We start from the raw sequence: 23,008 nt of genomic DNA, 5'->3' as shown, positions 1-23,008 counted from the left end.
TCTCGCCATTTTGTGTTTTGTGTCTCATAATTTACTAACACCCTAAAATATAATGTCTATAGGCCTAATTCAGTCATTAATATTAGGCATATAGATGGGCCTAATATTAGGCTAATTAATATTGCACATAATGACATCAATATGATTAAGAAATGCAGTTGAGTCTAATGGATCAACTAAACTTACTGAAGTAATTCTGCTTGAAATTAACTCCTACTGCTAGAATAGAAATTCTAGAGATTTTAGTTTTAGAGAAATTATTGGCCTAATAATGAACTTGATCAGATCACTAAATTTTATAATTTTAAAATTTGTAAAAAGATTGTAAGTAAATCCCAAAATCTAAATATAACTAAACTCTATAGATTTACTGGTTACATTATAAAGTATTAACTGCTAATGACCTATAGTTACATATAGTAGGTGAAAGGTCTTTCATAAGTAGGCCTACTCATGGCTCATGGATTGGTCCTATCTCACCAAAATCTTGAACCACATAATCCATAAAGAAATTGTACATTTTAATTTGTATCACATCATAAGATTCTGTACGTGAATAAAAATAAAATCTAAATTACTTACTTAGCATGTTGCATGAAAACTCATTAACTTAATAGGAATGATGCTAATGAATTAAAAAATGGATTACTACACCTTTTAGAATAATTTCATACTTGTGTTTAATTGAGCCTTGAGGAAATATTTGAACTTTTGATGTTGGTAGAGTGCATAACTCCTAACCTGAAAGTTCTGAGTTTTCCTGTGCCCTAGGCAGATGGGGATCATTAGGTAGGAATAGCAACCCATATACTCAAGGAGAGAAAACTCAAAAATTAAACAAGTGATGCCATGCTGATGGTTTTGGGGCATCTAAAAAGTAAAAAAGAAACACAGGCTGAATTCTTAGTCTAAAAACCATATGGTGCATATTATTTTGGCACACAATATTCAATGATGTGAGATAAAAAAGTAACAATATTGTTGCCTTTAAAAGGAAAGAAAAAAAAATACCTTTGTTTAATGAAATAAAGACAATCATATTGTTGTAAAAAAGCAAAATATTCTTTTAGTTTAGACTTTGAGCAAAAAATGTAGAATTAATCTTTTTCCTTGTCATGAAGAGTGCATTTGTTTTGTCTAATTCATTTTTAGAATATTAAACACTTTGTTTGACCATTATTTTATTAAGGTGAAATTATCTTATATAAAAAAAAAACTGTTAATTATATTTTTTCTCAACACAAAGTAAGCCTATGTAGCCCTGTTATTTAATGACAGTCAACAAGTATTTATTACTATTTATAGTCTTCCTGACTTTCTGTGCTATATATAGAAGTTTATCATATATAATTAGGCCTTAGTATATAAATTCTTTAGGACTACTATAAAATAAATAGTACAGGGTTGGATGGCTATACTAATGATTTCCTTGTTTTTCTTGCAATAGAACATCTGTAAGTTATTAGTTTCTGATGAATTGTCTGATGATTAATTAATTAACCCCCTCCACCCCATATAATTTATAAAGCTAACTGTTTAATTAAAATTTTATTCAGTTAAACTTAGTAAATTCAATTAACAATTACATTTATTTTAAGAATTCAAATTTAGAAAGTTTTTAAGTTTAATCGCACCTTCTTAATAAAATAATTTCTTCTTATTATTATTATCTTCTTTTATAGGGGTTGTCACACTCCTACTAGGGGTGAAGGGCAATGGCCTTTAGTGATGGAGGGGGGGGTGGAGGTTTGGGCTTGGAGAATGTGTTATTTTTGAAAGATGGTTTTCAAAACAAATATTTTACAGGTTTTAAAGAGTTTCTTGTAAATTGTAAAATCAGTTGATACATATGTGTAATGTTGACACAGCTCAGTTAATATTTTTAATAAGAAGAGACGCATCATTTTGAAAAGATTAGTTGTCAGTGAAGCAGAGGCTGGAATGTCGCTGACCCTAGCCAAGTATGATGGTGAGGTGTGGTTGCGTTCCTATACTCCCCAAGGGGTCAACAGGAACAATGTTAATGATCATTTTCAAGGGGGAGTCAGAATTTTTGGTGAAGATGAATGGGGGGGGGGGGGATTAAAATTTATCCAGAACAGTGTGATGTTATTTATGGACAACCTCTCATTTATACCTAACAATATGATCGTTGTGGTGTTAATATACTTACAGTCAATAAAAAACTGATATTTCATAGTAGCTTTTTAAAAAATACGAGCCGGCCCGCGGCATAACATACGCCGCTATTTAGTTGTTGTTTTTTTTCCTTTTCAGTAATTCATAATTTGTGAATTCGACAGTACCAACGCTGGACACTGAAAAATATTCTTTAAAACACTATAAGTAGCTCGTTAAGGACCATAACCCCCCCTTCCTTTCCCCCCCCCCCCCCCCCCCCCCCCCCCCCCCCCCCCCCCCCCCCCCCAAACGGTTAAAATTGTTTCAAACTAAATTATCTGCCCCTAATAGCCGTCACTAAACCCGACTCCACGAAGGTAAACATAGCGTGAACCACAGCTCACTAAGACCATGTAGAGGTGGGGATGGTAGGGAGCGCGTTTACAGCTTGTTTTCTAGCGTCTCCCAGAAGAGAATTATATATATAGATTAAAATTATGAAGTATGTTTAGAGTAATTAATTTCTTTATTAAAAAAAACATTGTTTCTATTATGTTTGCTAGTTGATTACTAATACATTATTTTGCAGCATGTAGGATGTCAGTTTTGGTGTTGTTGGTAGCCAAGCATGTTGTAGTACAGTTAGATTAAAACTTTAAAATGGCAATGGCAGGTTCTGCCAAGACAATTCCATTTCTAAAATTTGGTAAGAAAACAATTGATTTTTATACATTTTTTTTATCTCATAGGCCAACATTTGCATCAATATTTTAATTGAAAAGCATAATTTAAGCCAATTTCTGAAACATCTGCATACAAGTTTTTCTATTTGATATTAACCAATATTAATTAATGTATCTATTATAGCTATTGCATCTAGTCATAAAGCATTTTTGAAAATTTATTTACTTTAGAGTTATGTACTAGCCACACCACACTTATGTAATTACAAAATCTGATTATATTTTAAAATTATTTGCATCAACCACAAATAGATTTGAAGTGACTTAATATAAGTGTCTAATTAAAAAAATTAACTTGTAGGAATTTAAAACTTTGTTGAAAAAAATCTATAAAGTTTTGGTGATGTTGACTTAATCTTAAAAAAAAAATAAAATGCGTATACTGATTGGGGAATATGTTTTTTTTTCAGCTGATGATGATGATGTATTTCCTAATGCTGAAAGTTTGCTGACTGAAGCTAATGTAGATGAACAGCAGCCACATATAAAATTAGATTCTGGTTTTGGTAGCTACCTCCTTCAGGTAAGTTAAAGATACATTGTCTAATCCATCAGTTTTCGTAGCTATTCAATTGTTATAAAAATATTAACCACTTTTGAACGTTTATTATTCTCACTATTTTAAAAAAAAATAGTTTCTTAAGACTTGACTAAAATGAAAATAAAATAGAGACTAAAAAATTCAGTACTGAGCACATTACCCAGCAATCCTGTATTTCCTCAACTAACATCAGTATGTCTTAGCAGTCTGTCACAAATTTAAGCAGTAAAATAACTAAGTACTGTTTTGAGGACCATAGGGTAGATGAAGTCCCCAGAGTGTGTTTTACTGTGACCACAATACATGTGAACTGTGTAGCCAGTACAAAACCATGTGCCTGGATAACATAGTCACCAAAAGTGGGTGGACCCAGTGATGGCAAACTGATCAGGAACTGAGCATTTCTATATGCTGCCCAATACAATTTAAGACTTAAACAAGGTATTCATTAGGACTTTTTCGACACAGTGATGTCCATCACAACCTTTTGAGCCCACACTTAACACTGCTATTTAATTTTATTTGTTTTAGGCTGGTGGGGCTTTTCTATCTCCATCATCTCGCAGGAACTCAAATCACTCAGCTAGGTCAATCATGGAGGAAGAAGACGTAAGAAATAAGTCAATTAAAATTTTTTTTTTCAAATACTACGTTTATTATGAAGATAAATGAACTACTTTCACTTCTTATATATTTCAGGAAGTTCTAGTGTTTGTTGACAGCCCCAACAAAAAGTTGTATTGTCGACTTTGTGATTCAGTGTTTAAGGATCCAGTTATAGTAAGCTGTGGGGTGAGCAGCCATCTTTCTATTTTACTTGTGTCATTGAAGTCCTCAAGTTAAAGCCATTGATTAATGTGTGAAAATAAATGTTCTGTCCACTAATACTACATAAAGATGTAATTGTAACACTAGTAAATTGTTTGTTTTCAGCACACTTATTGCAAATCTTGTGTTCAAGCTAAGTCAGATGGTAGGTATTCATTTTTGTTTATAAAATCATAATAAGGTATAGTTTTGCAAAACTAATAAAAAAGTTTACATATTTTTATTGGCACTTTAAAAGCTAAAGTCTTTAAATATTGCAAAAATGTGTTTAGATATTTTGAAAACTTTATTGGCACATAAAAAGCTTTATTTTTTAAATATTGCAAAATTTTCATGAAAAAGTGAGGATACTAAAAATATTATTGAATCCTCTAATCACTACATGTGATGTGAAATTATGTTCTAGGCGTGTGCCCAGTAGATGAACAGCGACTGGTTGTGATGGTGGCTAACATTGCAGTGTCAGAACAAATTGGGGAGCTGATGATCCACTGCAAGTATGGCTGCTGCTACGACCAGGCCCTGAAGAAATACATTGCAGATCCTACAAGATGCCCTATGAAATTGAGAATGAGTCAACGAAAGTATGTATTTAAACTCAAATTTATTTCTCCTTGCTGGAAATTATATTGGGGATGGGAATCATAATGTAGAGTGTCGTGTGTTAACCCTAATGTACATTTAATGTAAAAGCATAAAGTTTGTTGACTTATTTACTGAATGAAGAATGTTTTCTCCACCAGGGACCATGAAAGTGATTGTGATTTTATGCCGGTGGAATGTCCAAACAACGCAGGGTGTCCCCAGCTGCTTAAGAAAGTAATTCTTTGAATTTAATACAAAGTATTTTAAAACACAAAAAATTAAAAATAATGGAATAGTTTCAATTTTCAATTAAAAATCACAGATATTCTTTCTGAGTATACATTTTGTTTTTTATTGTGTAGGACCTGGATGACCATTTAAGGTCTTGTAATCACGTCAACTGCCCATACAAGAAATATAGGTACATTTATTAAATTTTTTTTTTTACATTTTCGTTTATTTTTTTAGTATTCTGAACTGTTACAAGAGGTTAGGTTAGTAATATTTTGCTGTAAAAGTAATATTTGAATTACAATTTAAACTAGTTGCGATTTCATTGGCACACAAGAGGAAATGGAAGAGCACTTGAAATCTTGTAGATTTGAAGGAATGAAAGATTTTATTCATCGAATCGATGAGAAAGTCGCTGACTTACAAGTTAGTATCTGCAATGTCAAAAATGTTTCTTGTAAATATCTATCTCAAAACAACAAACTAATGAAATTAAAGCTAGATCATAATTTTATCATTAATTCTTGGTGATAAAGGGCACAGAAATTTTAACTTTGCTTTAATTCCCAGATGCATTTAAATCAAAAAGACCAGGAGATTGAGTTTCTGAGATCCATGCTTGGTCGCCTCTCGGAGAGACTGGAAAACATGGAGAAGAATGTTGAGATGAGATTCTGCAGTTTCTCAGGCACGTAACATCTTTTACAGTTTATTAAGTAACTTAAGTTCGTTCTAACATATTGCTTAAAAAATACTTGTTAAAAATAATTTAGAGATTTTAAAGGGGGTTAAAACAAAAGTTTATAATACTGAGCTTCTCCCTCTTATTCTAATTTTTTTTTCTAGTTTCTCTATATTAATGAGTAACCTATTTATGTGTAGAAACTATAGCAAATAATACATAAATATAAAATGAATACAAATTTATTGCTATAAGAATGCTTTATGTTATACTCATTTAAATATTTGTTGTAACTTGATGAATTTAAATATGTACAGAGCTGGTAGATCGAAATCAGAACAAAATATTTGATGAGATTTTGGACAACAGAAAAGATATTTCAGCCCTTTCAGTGAGTTGTGTTTGTTCATTTATTTCTGAATGTTTGATTTTTACTTTTTATAGCCATTCTTAAATAAATGTTATTAAATTAATAATTTTAAAAATTTTAAAATCAGTTTTAGTGATAAAATTATTAAGTAAATGATATTCCATTAGTTGAACTGTCTAAATTGTTAATGATAGTAAATCTTTATAAAAATTTGAATTTTACTAAACAAATTTTGAAAATTTTTGACATAATCAAAAATTCTAAATATCAAGTTCTTCAATTAATGAAAAGTAGATATTCAATAAAAAAAAACTGGATAGAAAAGTTCTAGATGATTAACCATTTTAAACCCTGTACTTGCAGGAAGAAATGTCCCAAATTAGCATGAGGATAAACCTGGGTGCCACAGCTGGAGGTAAGGCCTGATCTAGACACAACAGCTCAATTTAAATTAATATCAGGGTCTGTTGGTTCGGTAACATCTCCACTGATATATTTTACATTGAAACAAAGCTTAGTTGAATTAAATTGTACACAGGATGTACTGGAATTCTAGAAGTTTAGGTTATACAACTTTGCTATTCCCACAACAAATGTCATTTGATGTCATGTAGTAGGCTCTAACATATTGTAACAGTGCAATATTTAACATTTATTTATAAAATGTCTTGAAAGATACATTTTTTAAAAACAAATTTCCACTAGAAGGTAAAATATTTATTATCAACTTTTTATTATTTTTAAAACAGAAAATTAAGTGCAACTTACATTTTTGTGATACATTAATGCTGAAGTGAATAAGCTGACATGAAAATAAATGTCTTTCACAGCTTATGATCCCATCTCAATGTTCAAATGCAAAGGAACATTTGTTGGTCATCTGGTAAGCTAGAATTATTTTTTTATGACTGTACCATTGCACAATGTATACTTTAAAAGGATACCCATTACATTTTTATTGGATAACATGTGACAATGTCACAGCATCTTTAGCAGTGTTGTCAAGCAGATATAACCTAATCTAACATTCATCTTTCCCCAACATTTTAATAAATGATTGCTGTAAAATGTGTTCATTCCTAACACAACCCATCCCCAACTTTTTAAATTTTTTTTTACCTTTAACAAGGTTGTGAAGTAAATCTCTGCCTCCCTTTAAAAAAGCATAAATCTACCTTGAGTTAAATAACAGATAAATCAGCTACTAATAGATTGTTTACCCTTCTCTCTGTAGGGTCCAGTCTGGTGCCTGTGTACAATGGGAGATTATCTGTTTAGTGGATCCACAGACAAGACAATCAAGGTAAAGAGTAATTTTACTTTTGCAGTGCTAAGTAGCACACGGTACAACTATCAGAGTTTTATACCAGAATATGCTCTAGCTGGAATCTATTTGTTCTCTCCCTTAGTCCTTTTTTATTTTTCTTACCCTGGTTATTTCCCTTGTGTCACTTATTATTCTTTTCTAGATCTTTTTCCTTGTATCAAAATGTTGTTTTTATTTTTCATTATTTTTGTTTTTATTAGGAATTAAGTTACCCTTTTGTACCCAGCAGCCAAACGGGCAGACTTTTTGGTTCACAGTCCTATGCTCTACCATCTGACCTTGCTGTCCCATCTTTGTTCTATCTTTGTTTTTTATGAATCTTCCATTATTCTATTAAAAAGTAATTGATTATTTTGTAGAGCAGATTCTAGTTTTTAAATGGCTTTATTCATTTCAGGTGTGGGACACAAGCTCCAGCTATAAGTGTGTCAAAACTATGGAAGGCCATACTGGCATTGTTTTAGCATTGTGTACTTATGGGAATAAGCTGTTCAGTGGCTCACAAGACTGCAACATTATTGTAAGTACTAGAAAAATGGCCCGTTGAGGAAGGATACACCGGGCGCTAGGTTGATAGTGCTGTCTCTTTTCTCTAAACAAAAACCACCACCCCACACACACCACCCCCACCCCCACCCCCACCCCCCACCCCCACCCACACCACCCCAACCCCCCCACCCCCCCACACACCACCCCCCCCCACCCCCACCCCTACACACACCACCCCACACACACACCACCCCCCACCCCCCACCCCCCCCCCCCAAAAAAAAACATGTCTACCGTCCCATTTATCGAAATATAATTATATACTTTTTCCAGTGTCCGCCCCCTCCCCGAAAATTCTACACCCGCCCCCGAAAATTTCAAGTACCCCCACCCCTCTCCGGGGAGGAAAAAGTCTAAATTAAAACCACCCCCCACTCACCCCCCCCCCCCCACACACCACCCCCCCACCCCCCACCCACCCCACCCCCCCAAAAAAAAAAGCATGTCTACCGTCCCATTCAACAAAATATAATTATATACTTTTTCCAGTGTCCGCCCCCTCCCCGAAAATTCTACCCCCGCCCCCGAAAATTTCAAGTACCCCCACCCCTCTCCGGGGAGGAAAAAGTCTAAATTAAAACCACCCCCCCCACTCACCCCCCATCCCCCCCCCCCACACCACCCCCTCCCCCACCCCCCACCCACAACCCCCCCCCCCCCCCCTAAAAAAACATGTCTACCGTCCCATTCAACGAAATATAATTATATACTTTTTCCAGTGTCCGCCCCCTCCCCGAAAATTCTACCCCCCGCCCCCGAAAATTTCAAGTACCCCCACCCCTCTCCGGGGAGGAAAAAGTCTAAATTAAAACCACCCCCCCCCCCCCACTCAACCCCCCCCCCCCCACCCCCACCCCCCTCAGACGTTCTTACGCGGGGGGTGGGGCTTCGCCCTACCCGAAGAATTGTATGCAAGAAACTCATCACGCAAACCATTTAGATTAGACAACATTTCCTGTTTATTCAATGTTTACGCGATAATCAATGACGTCATTATAATTTTATATTACTATGTGCACTTTCCGCCTTGAGATTATTTTCAACTTTAATATGCTAAATGTGTCGACGTCATATTTCGTTTTTCGAATTACTGTGCATGTTTTTATTTTGCTTGTGTTTTCTCTAGAGCGTTCTTGTCAGACAGATAGATAGATAGATAGATAGATAGATAGAGAGACAGCGAAACTATTATTATAGATTAGCACTGTGTGTTTTAGCATTGTGTACTTATGGGAATAAGCTGTTCAGTGGCTCACAAGACTGCAACATTATTGTAAGTATTAGCACTGTGTGTTTTAGCATTGTGTACTTATGGGAATAAGCTGCTCAGTGGCTCACAAGACTGCAACATTATTGTAAGTATCAGCACTGTCTCAAACATTACCTAAAGAATGAACTTTTTTTTTTCAAGGAGTTGTATTTTTTAAAATCAGTTGAAAGCTTTCAAATGTAATTTGTTTCTGACTTCACACTGGTAATTAATATTTCTATGTATTATATAGTAAATATGAGTAATACTCTCTATAACTGCAGCGCAACTAAATAGCTTTGAAACTGCTTCGCAGTCATTTTGTAAAACATACAAGACTTTTAGAACACCGTGCACACAAAATACATGTTACACACTACCATTCTCCACTTAGAAAGAACGTTTATGAGGATTTACATAATTACATTAGAACATTTAAATGTATACACTTGTGTGTTACTAATGAAGTCATAATAAAAGGAACTTTGAACTTAGGTTTGGAATGTGGACACATATGAGAGCTCCCATATCATCAAATCCAACGACAACCCAGTATGCACACTTGTGGCTGCCAGCAACATGCTCTTTAGTGGATCTCTCAAGGTCATCAGGGTGAGTCAATACCATTCACCACATAAACTGTATTCGGTATTGGGCTCATAAAATAATTTGTTCACAATGAATATTTAAATATCATTCCTTCAATTATTTTGCAAATTATTAGTATTAGGGCTCTTAAAATCTTTTCAAATATTAAAAATATTCTTCATAATTTCTTCTATATCACAAATCCCCCACATGGAGAAGAATCAGTCTTAGGGATCTTAAAATCTCTATAATGTTAAATGCATCAGTTTACAAGTGTTAAGTCTATCATTGTCAGTGCACATTATTTACTAGTTTCCAAATATTGCTTTGGCCCTGCTAACATAACTCCCCCCCCCTCTCTCCTCCCCAGGTATATGATGTACATACCTACGAGTTAAAGAAAGAGTTGACAGGCTTAAATCATTGGGTGAGGGCACTGGCTGCAACCAATGAATATCTCCTGAGTGGCTCCTACCAGACTGTTAAGGTACAAAGATTTGTGTACAGGTTTTTTAGTTTTACTAGATGGAGGATGGTTGTATTCATTTATTCTATATCAATGATAGAGATGTAGAATCAGCCAATGAAATGATGGCTGTCTTAGCTAGAGACATAGAATCAGCCAATGAAATGATGGCTGTCTTAGCTAGAGACATAGAATCAGCCAATGAAATGATGGGTGTCTTATCTAGAGACAGAAACAGCCAATGAAATGATGGCTGTCTTAGCTAGAGACATAGAATCAGCCAATGAAATGATGGCTGTCTTAGCTAGAGACATAGAATCAGCCAATGAAATGATGGTTGTCTTAGCTAGAGACATAGAATCAGCCAATGAAATGATGGCTGTCTTAGCTAGAGACATAGAATCAGCCAATGAAATGATGGCTGTCTTAGCTAGAGACATAGAATCAGCCAATGAAATGATTTGTTCCTCACAGGTTTGGAACATCAACAAACTAGAGTGTGTGCGTGATCTGGAGACATCTGGGGGTAGTGTGTACAGCATTGCCATCACCAACCATCATATACTGTGTGGCACTTACGAGAATTGTATTCATGTGAGTCAACATCTTCACTTCAATCATTATCAGATATTATGTGGTGCTTAGAATCACCAATCATCACATGTTATATACTATTATCAATCATCATATATTAAGTAATACTTAATCTAAAATTATCAGTTATAATTTGTTATTTAAAAAAAAGCTAGATCTGGTTACCAGTAAAGCAGGTAAAGTAGAATCTATCTGTTTCTGACTCTGCATCATGTAATGAGATAGTGTGACCAGTGTAAGCAACATTCATCATTGCTTCCCTTGCCTGGTTAGAAGTTTCATGTAGCGTATGGTTTCAGGTTTGGGAGCTCAACACTTTCAATCAGCTGGAAACTCTAATGGGCCACAATGGGACAGTCTATGCCCTGGCTGTTCTACACACTGCCTCTGGCACTAAGGTCTTCAGTGCTTCCTACGACAGATCACTACGGGTAAGTCTTTTCTCAAAGATGCTTTTTATTGTCATCTGTAAGAATACATTTTCTTTCCTTAATATTTCCCACAAATCTTTTCTTTTTTACCCTGTACTGGATGGCTACCATGTCCAACAGATCATAAGAAAGTCTAGAATGGCCATCAGACCCAACTGTCCATAAGCTGTTTTAGACTGCAATATTGTCCTGTTCCTAAATTAAAACTAGTTAGCCATTTTTCTTCTAATAATGGCTGTTGATTGGGATAAAATACAGTGAATATTGAACACAAACATGAATATATAGACTTTAATTTTTTAACTCAAGTATATTACAAGTTCTTTAACTGAAAGATATTTTCAAACAAATAGAAAATTGCCTCAATAGAAATAAGATCATTTTAATTTCAGTTCTGACAAAATATATCTTTAAGGTGAATAGTATCTTGTCCTTAGTTTCTATTGCAAGTCTATATTTTTACATAATTTGAGACAAAATCAAACAATTATCAGAAAAATGTTCAAATTCCAATAACTTACTACCTGTTCTGTTGTAAAGAACATTTAGAATATGTTGTTCTACTTAGAGATTTGGCTAGACACCAAATCTAGTAGAATTTTCCATTTTAAATATTATTCAACTGGGACTGTACAAAGCTTGGATTAAAGTGAGCTGGATTTATTGATAAGATAAAAATTTAATATGAACTCTCAATACATACTTTTCTTAAGTTTATTTCACTAAGGCAATTTTATTCAAAATATGTTTTCTGGGTCAACCACTAAAAATTGGGAGTGATTTTTTTCAGTTGTTTTTTTTAAAACTGTATCATTTACAACCATAAAACAATGATGGGGTCAATGAATACATTGTTGGTACAGGTCTATCTCCTGCGCCTGCCAACGTTGTTCAGGTAGGTAATCAGCTTGATGTAGTCATCATTCTCTGGGCTCACTGGGAAACCTAAGGGGAAAAACAACAGGTTGAAAACTTTAATACACTATTTTAAGAGTGAGCTCCCCTGAGAACTTGTACTTTTATCTGCATGGGAGGTCACTCTTTTTAATAAGTCATACATAACTATTTCAACATAGACTGCTAATATTTTATCAGATCAAAGTGGTTTAGTCTTCAATGTTGGTGTGTAGAATATTCTGCATGCTATATACAAATATTTTACATTCTATGCATCACCACCCACCCAATATAAATTTATAAGAGTAATTTAAACACTTTCTAAAACTATTACGGCCCTACATTACATCTAAAATATAATACATAACCAACACGATTAAGATGTGTCGCTGATTTTGATCCTGTATTCATAAAAGCACTCTGCCCATCCGCCTTGCCTTTACTTTCCTTAACGTGTAATTTAGGGCGAGAATCTCTCACATCAAGTTGTTGCCTACTTGCTCCCCTCATAATATGGTGTCTGTCATGGGGTGGGGCTAGGAAGGGGTCACTAGGTGACAATATCCAACTTACACGTACCTGCTCCTCTGTTGGTGAGGTGCCTGTCATGGGGTGGGGCTAGGAAGGGGTCACTAGGTGACAATATCCAACTTACACGTACCTGCTCCTCTGTTGATGAGGTGCCTGACATGGGGTGGGGCTAGGCAGGGGTCACTAGGTGACAATATCCAACTTACACGTACCTGCTCCTCTGTTGATGAGGTGTCTGACATGGGGTGGGGCTAGGCAGGGGTCACTAGGTGACAATATCCAACTTACACGTACCTGCTCCTCTGTTGATGAGGTGCCTGTCATGGGGTGGGGCTAGGCAGGGGTCACTAGGTGACAATATCCAACTTACACGTACCTGCTCCTCTGTTGATGAGGTGCCTGTCATGGGGTGGGGCTAGGCAGGGGTCACTAGGTGACAATATCCAACTTACACGTACCTGCTCCTCTGTTGATGAGGTTGTTTTCATGTGTCTGTCCAAAGGGGTCGGGAAGGGGTCTCTATGTGATAATATAAAACTGTCACTTGTTCCACCACTGATGTCATCGGGTGGGGTCAGGTAGGGGTCACGAGATGATGAAATCAAACTTACCTGCTCCACCGTCGTTGCTACCATAACGCGTCATACGAGGCTTAAAGACATCCGATGGACCGTAGAAGTTGAACCCTGGGGGTGAGAAGATGGAAACAATGTGTGTGTGTGTGTTGAGGGTGAGATGTAAACAATGTGTGTGTTGTGGATGAAAAAATGTAAACACTGAGTAGTTGCCTCATGTCTACGTTTCAACTGTACAAGCCAACTCAAAGGTTCGTGTTGGCCAGGCTATTTGCCATGTTTATGTTTCACGTGACGGCATATTTGCTACTACTTTTGAAATGTGGACACATAAATATATCCAGCATATTGACATCAGGTCCTAAAGGTAACTCTGTTGTGTCAATATTAAAGATTGGCATTTTTATTTTATTTTTTAAATATTTTGATTTTTAATTGACTACGATATTTCGTTGAAAATAGCGCTTCGAAAGATTGACACTTGCAACACAGTCTGACTTTGTACGATACTTTTTACGTTGGCGCTTACTTGCTACGACTAAATTTTTTTCGTCTTACTTTCCTGCTACATTGGGGCTCTCACCTAATTTTTTCCCTCCCATTTTAACTAGTTTGATCAGGTTGTGTCTCGCCCACTTCCATTTTCGGACGTAAATTAGCCCCCCCCACATTCGCCTCACATAATTAACAACACTCTACTTGGGGCCCATTCGAGCCCATACGGGTTTATATTTAATTTCGCTTTTAGCTGTAGAGATGAAAGCAGATATCAGATATTGTTTTGTTTAGCGTGTTTGCTGTCTTTTATCTTGCTCAGCTGTTCGGCGATCACAGCGATTATCTGTTTAATCCATCCGTTTAATGATTCTCTTTATCCATGCCATTACAATGTTGGTTTAGGGCTGGATGTTCAGATTCTATGGACTAGTTAATCTACGTGGCTGAAAAGTTTTGCCGGGTACTTCTCTAGATTTGCCGTTTAATGAAGGAAGGGTTTCTTTCAGACGTTTTCTCCTTCACTTGGAACTTCTGGTTAATGAAGTGGACACCGGTTATTAAAGTATATATTTTCTACATAACATTATCATTATATTTCGTCTGGGTGGGGGGGGGGGGGGGAGGTGACGAACTCGGGAGGGGGAACTGCTCCCCCGGAGAGATGCCTGAAAGAAACAATGTGTGAAGGTAGTTGTGTTCTGGGATGACTGTGTAAAGCCTGATTTAGGGTCGGTATTAATACAGACGGATCTCAAGGAGAATGAGGTTTTTTTTTTGTGTTCGAGCTTAATTTTTATTAGGCTTTGTGTTAACCTGTGTCAGATCACGGTATCAAAATGGCGTATGTTTACGATTTCCCGATTTAAAAAAAAAAAAATTTTCCGGAAACTCCAAATTACTTTGAAATATGCATATTCTTAAACTGTTGAGTGAATTGTTAAACCATAACATGCCACAGTTATAATGTGAAACGTTTTAATGGCATAAACTCGTAATAAACAAATAAACAAATACAGTAAAACCCAGTAATATATTAATTGAACAAATAAAGCAATATGGAAATTTAAATCCATTATATTTCACATATAAGCGGTACAAAAATATAACAGATCGTCATGAATTAATTAAATAAATAGGCCGCTGGATATATCATGTGAGCCCACTTACACGGTTAATTAAAACTTTCACTTATCCCCTGATTCTCTCCCCTCCCCCGATCCTAATTACCCGGTTTCTAAAGTTGGACTGACCCTAACGTGCCGACACCATAAACGGATGATCTCAGTGCTGGAACAAATCCCATCCCATTGTGTACATCATCGGCCGGGACTTCCAGAGCCCGTCCTAACTGGAATCGAGTGGTCGGATCATAGGACAGTCCCTAACGGGTTTAGCCGTCCCAACGTGCGTCACACACAGCAGCGATGGTTAGCCGCTATGACGTAATCTCCTTATTCTGACTGGTCATTTTTTTATATCGGCAATCTTTTCCCTGGACAGAAGGTTGGACGTCCTTCAGAGGTCAGGCTAAACTCGAGTGGTCAGAAATAGAATAGCACTCGCCAACTCGAGTTCTATGCTCACGAAAACTAGTTAAATAGATACGGCGGGTTTCTATCTTTGCGGGGTATTTAAAGCTTGCCTCCAATGTAAATAGCTAGTGAATAATCCTAACCCTAACTAAAAAAACCGACAAGAGTTAATATTTATAATGCGCGTGTAATTAAATCAAAATATTGACCAGATTTAAAATTCTTGTTTAATTAGAGCGGAGATACAAAGGGTTTTGTTTAGGATTTGAAAATTTAATCTTTGGGGAAAAAAATATTTTTCATCGGTTTATTAAAGTGTTTTTTACGCTACAAATAAGATTGGCGTAAAAAAAAAATTGCTATTTCTGCTATTCGCTGGGCATCAGCCGGTAGTTTTTTTATTGTAATCTTGTTTAATAAACCTTCTCACCCACGTATTGCTGTCTGTAATGTTTCTAATTTTAGAGGTTCTCATGTCACAAGTAAGAGTCATCCGCGATATATCGGTGACATGTCCGCGGTATATCAGTGACATGTCCGCGATATATCAGTGACATGTCCGCGGTATATTAGTGACATGTCCGCGATATATCATGACATGTCCGCGATATATCGGTGACATGTCCGCGATATAGCAGTGACATGTCCGCGATATATCATGACATGTCCGCGATATATCGGTGACATGTCCGCGATATATCATGACATGTCCGCGATATATCATGACATGTCCGCGATATATCGGTGTCATGTCCGTACTACATCATTTCATTAAATGTCCGCGATAGACCACTATCATATTCGCGATATGTCTGTTACTTGTCCGTGATATACCACTGACATGTTCGCGATAAACCAATTTTCATTTCCGTTTGTGTATGACCAGTTGAGAAACTCGTTAATTTTTCTGTTCCCGGGTCAACGCCCTTTGAAAAAAAAATCTTACAAGTTTTACTTCCGGGCATGAAAATTGACAACTTAATATCAATGCTACCAAAAATCACGTGACTTCAGAAACCAAAAGGAAGACGGTATAACCTTGTATTAAATGAGGCCCAGTCCATCCCGACACCTGAAAGGAAAGAATTGTAAATGATTTCTCGACTAGGTCTAACAAGGCAAGTCAAGATTGAAGGCTGGCCGGGTAATTACTTTTCTCGTACTCGTCCCACTAAAGTCACGCAACGGAGCCACGAAAATAAAACATCGTTTGTCCGTCTCCTCCTCCATGTTTATGGGGGCGTGCTATTTCCAGTGTATCCCTCCGCGCCAATTTGTTTTTTTTTGTTTGCCTTGTTATGCCTTGTTGATGTTTGATAGAATTCGGTCCTGATAATTAAAGAGCTCTTGGGTTAATCACATGATTGATGATTCTATTTATGGAACGGAAATTGCGAATGATAAAAATAACGTGTTACATGTATCGGCAGGAAATCAGGTTTTCTGTCGTTTGTTTTTGGATCGAATATTGATGGGACATTTTTTACATTTTTTTTCTTACCTGCCAACCACCCGTATTAATCACGTTTTTAATCATCACCGCATTAGATCTCATGTCAAACCACAGCACATTCGTGTAACCTCTCGACCTAATTATCCGAAAACATTAACCCTTGCATCCCTATTCACCGGCTTAACCCTTTCATCCCCATACAACTACATAAAAAATTAAGACACAAATCTTGTGAACCTCTGCAACGTCTTCTTACACACGAAAACGTGGGTGTTACCCCCAGCTACTGGCGTCGATGTTCGCATCATTTTAACTCAATTAGTGCCATAAACCCTTGGGGGGGGGGGGGGTAGAAAAATACATAATATAATACAGTAACAATCATCAACAAACGTATACTCTTAATACAGTTAAGATGCTGGTAAAAATGCAGGTAGGGTTAGAAATTGTATTTGTGAAGTTATCGATTTTACTACATAATATATTTAAATCTGGGTGAAATTGCGTGAAGCCACGATTCCACCTTTCTCTACCTCAAAAACCACGGTTGTCTAGCCGACATAACAGTTCCATTATTTCCGTCACTTCGAGGAGTCGGCGCCCTGTGGTCAAGAGGCTCTCGACCCCCCTGATGTTTTTCGCCTGGGTCGAGTCGTTAAGTGGTATTCTATGTACGCCGTTTTCTGACTGCGGGTGGGGATGTGAAAATTTGGGTCTAAGCCAATATATTTATGTATCGGTTTGTTGTTTTAAAGTCAAAATATATGTACGTGTTGGTTTGTTATTTAGTCCTTCTGCCAGTTTTTTTTTTAAAAGAATAGGCCAGATTTAAAAATTGTTTGTTGTTTGGCCTAGAAAGCTATTGGCCAGATTTTTACAAAACTATTTTGATGTTTGGCCCTAGCTGGCCAGATAAAAAAAATGGTTACATGTTTAATCCTACCTGGTCAGTTTATAAAGCGTTGGTTATTTGGTCATTCATTGTTAGATTTTAAAGTGTTGGCAGTCAGTTCAACACTAAATGGCCAGATTTTTAAAATGTTGGTTTTTATTTTGGCCCTTCCAGTCGATTCTAGAAGATCGAAACCAGACAGTAGAACTGATGCATAAGCATAATGTAAAACTTAATGGCTCATAGGCCCGGTGTGTCTTTGCGTTTGGAGTTGTGGCTTCACGGCACGAATTTTCTTTTATTTCCATTGAATACAAGAGCTTTCAATCTATGCGGTTTTAAGTAATGAGTTGCAATGTTGTTGCTTTTTTGACGGTTTCACGTTTATTTTTCTTCTTCGGCCTCCTGAAGTAAGTACCACAGTCCAGATCACGTGACGGCGAATGTAGCATTTTTTGACAGTCACATGACAGGGAATACATAGATTATTTCTTTGTCTCCTGACCCCCCCCCCCCCCCACACCACTACCAGCTAACCTGTTCATATTCTTAATTCCTATTTGTTTTTTAGCGAAGTTTTTTTTTCTGTATTCGAGTTTGATGATTCGTTGAGTAAACTTTATAAAGCAGCCGACTAAAGTTTTATCGTCTAATTAGGCCGGTGAGGCGGAGAAACGGTGCCCAATTTAAAGGAATTTCGTACAAAAGCCGCCCATAAAGGGACGGAATTAATGACAAACTAACGAGCAGCAATTAAATTTCAGGTTTATTTTTAGAGTGAGTAGCCTGCCTATTGTTTTACGTTGAGGAGATCTTAATGACCGAAGGACAATTATTTAAAAAATCCTCATGTTCTAATGAGTTATTTAAATTCTGCACTTTCTAAGTAGCACACTGAAGGATACGTCTGCAAAGATGCAATTAATTAATCATTTATCATCATTAGCTGACAATATAGCTTTATTTTGTATTGCAAAGTTGTTGTTTTTTTTTTGGGATTCTTTATCATAGTCATTCATAGAAAATATGTGTATTTAACAATCATATTTATTATGTTTGTTTTAAATTAATTAATTAATTTTTAACCATCACTTTTTGTCATTTTGTACTTTTTCTTTACAATACACTTCAATGCAACAGTGATAGGGTCATGCAATCGATTACTGGTAAATGGCAGAGGTAGTTGATATCTGGGGCGGGGGGGGTAATTATGTATGTATGTATATATATATACATATATACATTATATATATATATATATATATATATATATATATATATATATATATATATATATATATATATATATATATATATATATATATATAGCGGCCGTGAACGCTGCTTAAAAAGGTCAACACATTTTCGCGTTACTGATATAAACAGATTGCATTCATTTAAAAAAATAAACATTCATGATGTCAAAAGATTGCGTTCTTAATGTCAATAAATTAATTTTGCCTGTCAACATATTGAACGTTACGTTGTTGCAGTTTATGCCATCTTATGTGAGTTGAGAAAATACCCGCTCAAAATGGAGCACTCTCAATGATCTTTGTTGTGTATTCGTGCCGTTTCCTTTCCGGTCAATGAAAAAAATTTGCATCAACCGCACGCTTGACGTCAGTTTGACAACCGAACCAATAGCGTGAGGTTCATTTTCATACCGCGTGCTATAAAAAGCTACGTTATTAGTTTGGGATCCGACTAAAATAATTGACACGCTAGTCTTGGTGCTAGTTAGATGACATTTTGGCGTCGTTGGACTGATTGTTTTTGGTGCGATTCTTGACGCCTTGTGCGTGCTGATGAAATAGTTCAATTAACCCACACAATGCTAGGGCTGCTGTGATCATCTCGCCGCTTCTTCTTCTTCTTCTTCGTTATTAATTCTAGTGTTGGAAGGTACACAATTAAGTATTACGTGTCAACTTGTCATAGGCCGTTGACTCCGATTTCAGCCTGCTTTTCTTTTTTTGATTTGCCTGCATAGCCTTTGTCCAATTTTGAAAAAACTACAAAGCAGAAGTTGTTTGATTTTTGAGTTGTCTCTCCTAGAAGAGTTGTTGTCCTCGGCTATAGAGCATCATCTGCCTGGGGGTTCGAACTCGGGACTTTAAAAGCTTGTTATTAAAACTTTTTATACAATTTTTTTTTCAGTACTTTGTTGCATGATTAAAAACTACTGCGCATTAAATGAACATGATAATGCGCGTATAATAGTGTGGAAAGAGTAGTACAAGACACCCTACTAATTTCAGAAAATGTTAATTAATTCATAAAAAATTAGTCATCATATTAAGTCAAATTTAATATCATATTGCATTGTCTTCAAGTCTTGACCCGCGTGCCAACTTCGAAACGAATCTGTCAGTTGGACGCGCCCGAAATTTCGCTCGCCCGTTTCGATCTATGACGACAGAGACCATCGGCAGAAAGAGGAAGCAAGTTTAATAAAAGCTTGTAAAAATTGCTTAAATTCAGTTTCTAACATTATTTTCAAAAGAGTAACATCTCGTCACACGTGTCTCACATCGTCAAAAAATTCCTCCCCCCCCCCCCCCCCCCACTCTCTCTCTGCCGATCGGAGTGTGACGTCGTTTATGGAAGAACCCTCATCAAGACTCAACAGAAATCTCCACCCGGTAGTGGACAGCCCTTGTAGAATTTATTGCTGCAGGCACGGTGCAGTCCTCGTCTGACGACATAATTTTACCCGTCTGACCGGTGAGGGTGTTCCCGCCATAACTCTTGACGTCAATTTGCCCAGGAAACCGAAGAATATTGTTTCCGGTGGTGGCTGATTGGTGGGAAGCCACGCGATGATTTTCTCCCCGACTTAATCATCACCTCGTTCACTCTCCTTTACCTCGGTGTGGCTCGTTAGCGTGGCCGGTAATTGGGGCTGATTAAGATATAATGAGGGACTCACTGCATCCACCGCCAGGTATGATGCGACATTGAAGTTGAATGACCCCTAGTTACGTTCATATCACAAAACGAACTCATATCACAAAACGAACATCAACATTTATATTATAACGGACTCTTTTAAAAAAAAAATTTTGCCTTGCCTATAATGCCCTCTCATCTGAGTATATAGGATCATCAATTGAATACGTTCATAATTAAGGGGGGGGGGGGGTCTGAAAAAGTCTGACTTTTTCTTCTTTGGAAATGGTGTGGGCGGATTGGGTCCATGTGGGCTTCTGTATGTATGTTGAATATAATAGCATTACTATTGTTTATATTTATCAACAAACCATTTTTGTCTTTGAATCGCTGTATTTGCATTATAGAACTATTAACCCTGCGGAGCAAACGGAAGATGGAATTAGGAGAAGAACCTTAAAACCAATTATAATGCTGCGTAGGACTAGCGTACGGGAAATAAAACTTGGAAATCTTTGCTGGGGTCCATACAAATGACAAAAATACACGTTTATATATCTTTAACAGCTCTTGTTTGCTTTGCTGGCCATACAAAAATACACTTATATATTTCTTTAACAGCGCTTGTTTGATATTTTAATAAAAGAAATCATAAAAAATCAAGTTCTCATCATATGTTTATTCTTGAGAAAAATTGCAATCATTTTTCTGAAAATAATATACTTTTTGTATTGAATACCAGATTATCAAAATAACAAATCACAGCCGGTGTATACATTATTAGCGTAGTAACGTACACAATACGTGTTATTACCTTATTGAATTACGTTTTTTAGAGGTTTACATTGTGTGAGGGCTGGGGAGGTGGGCTATGATTCCAGAAAGGCGTTACCCGTTTTGTCTGTACGTCCTCTCACCAATGCTGGTGTTTCATCAAACTGATTTGAAAGTTTTGATGATGTGAACTTATAACTGTTAATGCAAAAAAAGTCAACTCATTCATGTGTATCAGCCTTTAGTAGTTCTAACTCACATTACCAACGTATTCGTTTAATACAATTTTTTTTCTATCGCTAAGTGTACGATTCTTTAGCTGTTTTCAGATTAACACAATTTTGACAAGTATTTTTCACACATTTCCATTTGATTTCATTAAGCTTTATATCGGGTGTATGATCATAAAAATTAATCCACATCACAATTTAAGCTCCTAACACAAGCTTGTGGGAACGTGCTGACCATCACTTCATCTATCACATGAACAGCCAAGGACTTTGCTTACTTATTTACTAATATGCCGAATTTTCGATTCACTGGAGTAGAAAGTCAGAGCAAGAATTGCTGGGATTACTTCAAGATGCGCCATAGAGAAAAAGAAAATTCTCCTAATTTACTTTTTCTAACATGTCATTTGATGGGATGAAATCATTTAAGTCGCTAGTCACTTTGTTCACGATACTGCAGGTCGCGAATCAAATCAGTAATAAGAAAATCTGAGTTGATAATTTTTTGATTGCGTCAAGAATGAGAAAACTTGAATCAGTTTATGGTTTAAACGCACTTAAAAAAAATTTTGTAACGGTTTAACATGTGTTTCTGTAAGTTAAAGTTGGTCTACAGCTAAAGATTAGCTTCTTGCATCTCTCTTTCTCTCTCCCTCTCTCTCTCTCTCTCTCTCTCTCTGTTAACTGTCTCTGTTTTTGAACGTATATCTGTACTCGTTTGTCCTTATCTGTTTATTAATTTATTTTTGCCTTCTATGCGTTTGGTTTATGTCATATCTATTTGTATTTAAACCATCTTAATTGATCATAACAGTTACATTTTAATCTGTCGCATAAATACATATAATTGCACGTGACCAGTGGTGAGTTAATTTAAAAAAAAAAAGCCAACTCACCATGAGCAGCCATTGAGAGAATGGTCAGCAAAAAGCTCACGAAACAGCTGATGTGCAAGGCCTTCATGTTGTAGGATTGACCACAGCAGTAGCTGACAGTGTGTGAAGAATGACCACCGCAACACCTGACAGTTATCTTCCCCTGGTCTGAATCACTGGCCAGGCAACGCTCGGACGCCGCCTTTTTGTTGGGCGCTAACGCGATTACTCGCATCTGATTGGTTGATTTCCTCTTGCGGAGAATCTGCTCAAATTCGGTGAAATGAATGCCGAAATAGAAAAAAAAAACTCCACCCACAAGTGTGTTGCAATTTGTGGATTAAGTGTTTGATCTTGGTGTAGGTGTAGTGTGTGTTGGTGAGGGAGTTGTGTGGTTTGGTTTAGGATTATCTGTTTCCGTATTGACGTTGGGGTTGATTTGCGCGTCGCCACGCGGTGGCTATTTATAGATATGCGCTCACCAGCATTGCCCACGCTTTTCCTGGTGACAACTGTAACATTGTCCAGATAGGTTGGGGGGGGGGGGGGTCGGG

At 36.6% G+C, this 23,008-nt stretch overlaps 2 protein-coding genes across 5 annotated transcripts in view; one reads left to right on the top strand and one right to left on the bottom strand.

Moving 5' to 3' along the window:
- Positions 1-23,008, top strand: part of LOC131932256 (E3 ubiquitin-protein ligase TRAF7) — a 36,884-nt gene that overhangs the window by 2,432 nt on the left and 11,444 nt on the right. Inside the window, exons 1-20 of one of the 4 annotated variants that reach the window (XM_059289117.1) lie at positions 147-190; positions 2,711-2,827; positions 3,275-3,387; positions 3,937-4,014; positions 4,105-4,197; positions 4,339-4,378; positions 4,640-4,817; positions 4,977-5,052; positions 5,181-5,239; positions 5,364-5,475; positions 5,620-5,737; positions 6,049-6,122; positions 6,465-6,516; positions 6,932-6,984; positions 7,336-7,404; positions 7,826-7,948; positions 9,722-9,838; positions 10,185-10,301; positions 10,755-10,874; positions 11,174-11,305. In XM_059289117.1, the coding sequence (XP_059145100.1) occupies positions 2,782-2,827; positions 3,275-3,387; positions 3,937-4,014; positions 4,105-4,197; positions 4,339-4,378; positions 4,640-4,817; positions 4,977-5,052; positions 5,181-5,239; positions 5,364-5,475; positions 5,620-5,737; positions 6,049-6,122; positions 6,465-6,516; positions 6,932-6,984; positions 7,336-7,404; positions 7,826-7,948; positions 9,722-9,838; positions 10,185-10,301; positions 10,755-10,874; positions 11,174-11,305 (1,770 nt within the window). In that variant the 5' untranslated portion in view covers positions 147-190; positions 2,711-2,781. Of the gene's footprint in view, positions 1-146; positions 191-1,412; positions 1,455-2,710; positions 2,828-3,274; positions 3,388-3,936; positions 4,015-4,104; positions 4,198-4,338; positions 4,379-4,639; positions 4,818-4,976; positions 5,053-5,180; positions 5,240-5,363; positions 5,476-5,619; positions 5,738-6,048; positions 6,123-6,464; positions 6,517-6,931; positions 6,985-7,335; positions 7,405-7,825; positions 7,949-9,721; positions 9,839-10,184; positions 10,302-10,754; positions 10,875-11,173; positions 11,306-23,008 lie in introns of those variants that run through there. The other 3 variants (XM_059289116.1, XM_059289115.1, XM_059289119.1) reach the window with 3 other exon arrangements.
- Positions 11,583-22,704, bottom strand: LOC131932257 (uncharacterized). Its single transcript, XM_059289120.1, has 3 exons — positions 22,476-22,704; positions 13,345-13,419; positions 11,583-12,250 (listed from the first exon to the last, which is right to left on the bottom strand). The coding sequence occupies exons 1-3, from the start codon at positions 22,687-22,689 to the stop codon at positions 12,171-12,173; spliced, it is 369 nt and encodes a 122-aa protein (XP_059145103.1). The 5' UTR covers positions 22,690-22,704; the 3' UTR covers positions 11,583-12,170.

The sequence above is a fragment of the Physella acuta genome, unplaced genomic scaffold (genome assembly GCF_028476545.2).
Source record: "Physella acuta isolate Inbredline_101_S28 unplaced genomic scaffold, ASM2847654v3 ptg002120l, whole genome shotgun sequence".
NCBI lineage: Eukaryota > Metazoa > Mollusca > Gastropoda > Physidae > Physella > Physella acuta.
Note: the sequence above shows the minus strand (reverse complement) of the source record. Positions and strands in the feature narration are given on the sequence as shown.

Bases quoted from the DNA above. Each gene is read 5' to 3' on its own strand.
- LOC131932257 (XM_059289120.1), bottom strand. From the start codon at position 22,689: ATGCGAGTAATCGCGTTAGCGCCCAACAAAAAGGCGGCGTCCGAGCGT. The intron at 13,420-22,475 runs GTGAGTTGGCTT...TCTCACCCCCAG, and splicing joins TCTCTCAATGGCTGCTCATG to GGTTCAACTTCTACGGTCCA. The intron at 12,251-13,344 runs GTAAGTTTGATT...TTTTCCCCTTAG, and splicing joins TAGCAACGACGGTGGAGCAG to GTTTCCCAGTGAGCCCAGAG.